This window comes from Meles meles, chromosome 13 (genome assembly GCF_922984935.1).
Source record: "Meles meles chromosome 13, mMelMel3.1 paternal haplotype, whole genome shotgun sequence".
Lineage (NCBI taxonomy): Eukaryota > Metazoa > Chordata > Mammalia > Carnivora > Mustelidae > Meles > Meles meles.
This window is the reverse complement of record NC_060078.1, coordinates 60,185,115-60,192,234: the sequence shown is the minus strand read 5'-3', so window position 1 is coordinate 60,192,234 and position 7,120 is coordinate 60,185,115. Positions and strand designations below refer to the sequence as shown.

At 60.8% G+C, this 7,120-nt stretch overlaps 1 protein-coding gene across 1 annotated transcript; it reads right to left on the bottom strand.

Moving 5' to 3' along the window:
- Positions 1-1,644: 1,644 nt before the first annotated feature.
- On the bottom strand, positions 1,645-6,897 carry TLX1 (T cell leukemia homeobox 1). The gene is made up of 3 exons (XM_046027964.1): positions 6,312-6,897; positions 4,050-4,251; positions 1,645-1,867 (listed from the first exon to the last, which is right to left on the bottom strand). Exons 1-3 carry the CDS (start codon positions 6,895-6,897, stop codon positions 1,645-1,647), a joined length of 1,011 nt encoding a protein of 336 aa, XP_045883920.1.
- Positions 6,898-7,120: the final 223 nt, after the last annotated feature.

Here is a 7,120-nt window from a genome sequence, read left to right as displayed (position 1 = left end):
CCCCACCAGCACTGCACCATTACACCCACTCAGTCAACCATACACACACTCACCTGCAGGAGTCACCCACAATGATCCCCACTCCCCCCAGTTCACTCCCCCATTACATACTGCCACACGCATATTCAGGTAAAATATACATCTCCTGTATGAGACTGCATGTCACGATTATGTGTCACACACGAGGACACATCACACACAATGATAGCTGTACAATTACAGATGATTCACAATTACAAATATTCACACATTTAACATGGAGAAACGAATAGGTACACTCACACACATCAGCACAGGAATCATACACAGTCACACGTACAGGTGGGTGATCACAATTACCCAAAAAGACACAATCACATTCACACACAGTTACAGACACACCACTGCAAGTTCATGCGTGCAGTGATAGTTTCGATTTGCAACTTAAGCAGAAACAAGCGCTTCAGATAATTGCAAACACAGTGACACGCTTAAACACTATTACCTTCGTTATCTGTACCATCCCGATCGTCCACACCATCACAAACACACAATGCATGCCCACAACCCTCACACCCAAAGACAGTGTATCCTCTTGGGCATTAGCCGGCCCCGGAGAGCCTAGCACTTCTTCCTTTCCTCAGGTCTGCCCTCTCTCTGTTTGTCCCTCCCCGTTCCCCAGAGCCTGCCCCGGGTGTCCCTCCAGCAGCGGCAGTGCAAACATCAGCAGCTGCCCCAGCGCCATTTCACACCAAACCCAAATAGCTATAGGGGGCTGGGCTAAGCAAGGAGCAGGCAGCCCCGACTCCGGATCCGGAGGGTTTTATTTTTTTTTTTTTTTCACATAAATTACACAAGCACTTTATAAAATGGTTACACAGAAAACACCTTATAAGTGCATAACTTAAGCTCCCCTATGAACAGGATCTGGAGAAAGAGGCTGAGTTTGTGTGAAACCTGCCTGTGCGTACCTGGGTGCGGCTAGGACGTGTGATGGGGGCCTGGCAGGTCGTGGTGCTGTTGTGTGTGGGATAGTGTGTCACAGTGCGGCCGTAGCCTTGTGTGTGTGAGAAGTGCCATGCTGTTGACAATGAAGCTGGGTCGCCCCTAGCTTATGCCTGATAGTGAGAGTTAAGGGTGTGAAGGCTATGGTCCCATGTGTGCATGACACTCTGCCACAGGCCCTCTGTGTTTGACCGTGGGTGACACCAGGAGGGACCGTGAAGTCACCTTTGGGAGGACCTTGGGGTGTCTTGTGTGATGGGGAGTGGGATACAGAGGGGGACTCCCCAGAACAAGTTCAAATGACAGCCCATGGTGTCCTCTGAGGACCTCAGGAGCTCTTCTTCCCCCACCTCCTCTGCCTCTCTCAACCCCACGTCAAAAATCGGAATAAAATAAAATAGACGCAAACTGAAAAGGACTCTGAACAGTTTCAGAGGGCACGGGACCACTTAGGCATCTGGAAGGAGGTCCCCATCCCTGCACTCTTTTTTTCCCCCATCAAAGAGGAAACAAGGTGGGCAGGAGCGCCCGGCCAGTGCGTAGAGGCGCCGCGTTCCCCTCCCGCGTGCAGTCCGAAGCGGGAGCGGGAGAGAGTCCTGGGTCTCAGCCTCAGCGACCCCTTGGCTGGACCGGGGTTCCTGTGGGGTGGGGCAGGCAGGCTCACTCGCAAGCCGAAGCCACCGACGTGACGCTGGTGATCTTGGTGGAGTCATCGGACCACGGCTGCAGGTTTTGCAGGGCGAAGAGCGAAGAGTTGTGCACGCACAGCGGGTCAGCGGGCAAGGGCTGCGCCAGACTCTTCTGGAAGGCCTCTTGCTGCAGCTGCAGGAGGATGCGGTTCGCCTGCTGCCTCTCTGCCTCACGCTCCTCGGCGGTCTGCCGCCTGCACCGGGGACAAGCCGTTACCCAGGCTCCCGGTGTGCTCCCGGGGAAGTAGCCTGGAGGAGCGCTGCTCCCTTCACAGCTCCCAACTCACAGCTCCCAACTCCAGCCTGGGGCCCTTGAACACGCACCCTTATCTTGAGGGTCCTGACTCCGACAAAGACTGGAAACCCCAAAAGTAAAAGAAGCACAGGTATCCCCGGGGAGCTGTGGGAAAATCCGCTAGGCCCAAGCAGTTGGGGCTCCCCGTCTCCCAATAGCCTAGGAAGGCACAACCAGGGGTAGGATGGCACCTCGCCTGTCCCCAGCTCCGCTGTCCCAAGCCTGAGGCGCCCCACCCTCCCCACCAGCCCAGGGCAGAGACAAGGGCCAGCGGATTGCGAGCTGCCTTGCCTAACCTCTCTTCTCCCCCTTTTCTCTGCGATCCCATTGCAGGCTTCCTGCCTCCTGCGCCAAGCCCTGTGCCCTGCAGGGACTCCCGCCGGACCAGCCGCCTTCCTCCGGAGGCGGCTCAGGGAGGCCATGACTCACTCATTCCATTTAATGCCCCCCCCACCCCGTCAACTGAGATCAAACGTCTGTCTCTAAGGTGGACAGACCTAATGGGAGTCCCGGGGGCCTCCAGAAGCAATTTGTAGGCGATCGATGAAGCCGCGCGAAGCCGGCAAGGGCCTCTCCCAGCGGTGGACGCCAGCCTCCTTCCCAGCGCCCCTTCTAGCCTTTTGCTCCGTGCGTCTTTCTGTCTCTCGTCTTACCCTTCAGTCCTGCATTTCAAATGGCCTGACAGGTTTTCTTTCTTCCTTTTAGGCATCGTGTCTTTATCTCCTATTTTCTCTCACCCCCACTTCCTTCGTTCTCTCAGAATTAAGAGAATTTATTTGAAACGGAAATGGAGGTTTAATCATCCATTGCTTTCGTTTATTATCCTAAGACTTCTTAAGGTGCCTGGTTTTTCCTTTTCTCCCTGGGGAGGGCTATTTATCCTTGCTGGGTCCCCTCCCTTCGCCTGCCCCTCTCTTCCCCTGTGCCCCTCTCTTCCGGGGACTTGCATTGTTCCCTCCCCTTGCTTAGGCTGCAGCCTGCTGGGGCCTTGGGAACCCTAGTTCAGCTAGCCCGTACTACCTCTTTAGCCTTCCAGAGGTCTGAAGCCAACCCCCATTTCTTCCCCAGTGCCAGGAGGGAGGGGGCAGAGTGGGGGGGGGCAGTGGCTTTCTTTGTGGCCACTATTGCGGAATGGCGGACAGATTCCTCGCTTTCATTCAGAAAAAGAGGAAACTCCAATTCCTTCCTCCAGCTCACCTAGCGGGGAGCCACGGACGTTGCCTGGACTCTCCTGCGCTCTCCCCACTGAGGTCTGAGCTATCGAGAAACTTTTCGCGTGTGTGGAACGGAATATGCAGGCCAGATGTGCAGGAGGGTGTAGGGGTGCAAGTGAGGCACCTGGAGAAAGCACGGGTAGTTGCGGGGAGTAAGTCTGCTAAAGAGTGTGGGACGCTTTATAAGAGGGAGAGAGAGAAATGTATGTGGGTGGGGGGTTTAGTGTGGTTGTGGGTGTGTGACGGGAGAAGGGTAAATGTGTCTCTCTCACACACAAACGCCCATCTGCTCCTAATTGATCCCCCTTTCAGTGGGACTCCAAAACCCCGCTACAGCCGGTGCGGATTGATTTTCCTCTCCCAGGGTGGGGCGCCTGGCTGTGTGAGCGCCTGGCGGAGGGTCTGGGGAGAAGGGAGTCAGCAAGGCCCAGGCCCGGGATTTGGAACCTGACGGCTCAACCAGGAACCCCGGCTGGAGCGCAGAAACAAGGCACGGGCCATTCCACCTCCAGTCTCCGGGATGGAGTAGGCATCTCTGTTAACGCGACTTTGCACAAACAAAATGTCCCTTAGGACTCACTGATCCCCAAAGCCCGGACTGGACGGACTGTGCTCGCCCGCCATTTCCCCAAGCAGCAGCGGAGACCAGCCTCGTCTACACCAGCACTGAGTGTGTCCGCCAAAAGGCCAAGAAACCTCCGGTAAAACAGAGCCGGGCTCTCCAGCCTCGCCCCCGGCAACGGCCTCGGTTGCTCCCCGTTCCCCGCGAGCCTAGCAGGGAACCGATCAGAAGCCGGCGAGCGGAGGAGGGTGTGAGCGCCCCAGGAGAGACCCAGGGGCGGAGAGCTGCCCGTCCAGCACGCTCACCTCCACTTCGTCCGCCGGTTCTGGAACCAGGTTTTGACCTGCGCGTCGGTCATTTTGAGCGCCTTGGCCAGGGCGGCACGCTCGGCCGAGGCCAGGTACTTCTGGCGGTGGAAGCGCTTTTCCAGCTCGCAGATCTGCAGGCGCGTGAAGGACGTGCGCGGCTTCTTCTTCTTGGGGGGCGTCCGGTTCTGATAAGGGTGACCTATACGGCGTGTTACAGTGAAGGGTGAGAGGGCCACTGGAGCGGGAGACAGACAGACGGCAGAGGCAAGCGGCAGAGCGTCAGGAGGCGTCCCAGGCCCGACTCCCCGCGATCAGCGAGCGCAGCGGCTAGACCCCAGGAACGGGGCGGTGATCCTCCCGTCAGCCCTCAGCTCCAAGCCCGCGGCGGGAAAGGGCCCCCTCCCGCCCGCCAGGCCGACGCCGCCGCAGCCGCCGCCGCCGCCGCCGCCGCGGAGGCCTCTGCAGCCCAGGGCTCCCACATGCTCAGCCAGAAAAGGCGCGGTGGCCTCCCCAGTCTCCTTGAGGGCCTGTCTGATGCGAGCTAAAGGTCGCAGCCCCCCACTACCCCAGGCAGCAAGAGGCAGTGCTTGGTCAAGGGTGGGGGGTTGGGTCTTGACCTGAGCCACCACAAGACACACACATACCGCAGGGGCAAATTCTAGATCTATACACCCAGTCTGACACACAGACACAGGGACAGGCACACAGGCAGACACATACAGGACACATGGCAACACAAGGTGACAGTTATTCATTTCCTCAGAACCTTCTTCAGGCCTGAAGAAGATTAGGTGGTGCTGTGGCTGTAGGTCCTCTGTGGAACGCCTTTGGCTAGATAACCAAGACCAGCGGGTTCTGGGCTGAGTTCCATTAGAGCCCTTCAGGACTGGCCTGGCCTGGGTTGGGGGAGTGCAATGGGCAGCAGACCTGAGAGAACTCGAGTTGGGGACTGGGGTCCCTTGAGTACAGGGTCCTTCCTGGAGGCCCAGAGCAGAATGGTTATAGCCTCTGCTGCACACCCCCCCCCCCCCAGTCCAAGCCAAGGTTCCAAGGCCAGAACAGGAGCAAGGGGCCTGGGGTGACTTGGGGCCGCCTAGCTGAGCGTGTAGCTCTAAGCTGCCTATTTCCTTTCCACCATTGGACCTGGATCCCGAGCCCCATGGGAGTCCCACGTCGCCATCGGCAGCGGCCCGCACCTCCCGCCTCCTTTCTCTAACGCCGGCCAGGAACCCAGGTTCAACTCGTGGTTACTTCTAAGCGGGCAACGGAGCTGGCCTGGGCGGGAGGATCGAGGATCCTAGGAATGTTAAGGGGCGGCGGGAAGTGAGGCCAGAGAAAGGGGCCCGCTCGCGAAGGAGAGCTGAGCGCCGAGTGCCGAGAGCGGAAGCGAGAGCGGAGGGAGCCGTGGCGGACGGAGGGGTAGGCGCGGAGCTGGCAGCGCAGAGGACGGCAACCGGCCGCCGCCGCCACCGAACGAGGAATCGTCCCAGGAGTTGTCCCTCGGCCGCCGCGGATCGATCGCCAGCCAGGCCTGTGCATTATTCATACTGGAGGGAACAGGGCTGGGCCCGGAGGGGAGGACGCCATGCCGGGACCGAACGAAAATGAAGCAGGAAGCTCAGCTTCATGCTGCCACCGACCTGGACGAAGCCCGCAGTCCGGGAAGAAGGGACCGGCAGCTCTGCTGCTTAACTCAGGCTCGGGGCCTCTTCTGGGCCCGGCAAGCGCAAAGGGCACTGGAGCTCCGAGCGCGAAGTGCTGTGTGTGTGTGTGTGTGTGTGTGTGTGTGTGTGTGTGTGTGTGTGAACGAGAAGTGGGGAACCTGTTCTCTCCTTGCGTCGGATTCTGGGGCTCGCGGTCTCAGCCAGAGAACGTTGGCCGGGACGGAAGAAACCGTTCACATCGCGCCCCTTTCTCCAAGAATACCGAGCCCCAAATGCCGGCTGAAGGTAGTCCCGAAGTTACATCCCCCTCTCCCTCCGCCTGACTGAGCCCAGGGACTCCGAGAGGGGTTCAGGGAGCGCTTTTCAGAGTAGGGGTCCTGCGGGAGAGATGGAGAGGAGCCCAGCCTGGGAGAACTCTTGGAGCCTGGCGATTCCGCGAGCGTGGAAAGGTGGCGGGCGGCTGCACTTGGGTGAACCGCCGAGAGGACCTGGGCAACCTGGTGCGCAGAGGGGGCTGCGGGGAGCCACCGGGCGGGGGAAAGGTAGCGCAGAGCCCGGACCGCGGCCAGGCGGGGCGCGCGCGGGCCGGACTCACCTGTGAACCTGTCCTTTGTGTATCTGCGGTTACTCTCCATCCAGGGAAAGGTGAGGCCGGTGAGGTTGTTGACACCCGGCACCGCAGGCACGGAGGGCACGGTGGGCAAGCCAGTAGCCAGAGGCTGAGGGTGGGCCACCGCTCCGGCTAGCGGCCTGTGCGCCGGCACCCGGATCACCCCCGCAGCGCTCAGGGCCCCCCCGCCGCCGCCGCCGCTGCCACCGCCGCCCCCGCCGCCGCCGGGACCGGGGCCGCCTGCCAAGGCCATGTTCACGTTGTAGGAGCCAGCCAGTGGGCCCATGCTGCAGGCGCCGCCGCCGCCGCCGCTCGCCGGGCCACCAGGGCCGCTTGGACCGCCAGCACCATAGGCCCCCGCGCCCCCGGCCCCCGCCCCGGCCACGGGGCCCCCGCCGCCGTAAGCGTAGGCGCCTCCAACCAAACAGCCAAGGCCGTATTCTCCGTCCTGGAGGCGCGAGGCGGGCCCCATGCAGCCGCCTTGGTCCGGGCTGTTGAGAATCTGGTCGATGCCGAAGCTGATGGGCTCCGCATGGCCCGGGTGGAGATGGTGCGGGCCCAGGTGCTCCATGCTAGCCCCCGGCCCCGGCCCCGCGGGGGGGCCTGGGCGGCGACGTTTGCTGTGTTTGGCTCCGGGGACAGCGCGCAGGGGCGCGGAGGCGGCAGGGGCTCCCGGCAGCGCGGAGACTTGGAGGCGAAGTGCGCGGAGGGCTAAAGTAGGGGGGAGGGGAAGGAAGAGGGGGCGCCGTATTCTTCCCCTCTCTGGCTGCTCCTTCCCCTCTCCGGCTGCTTGC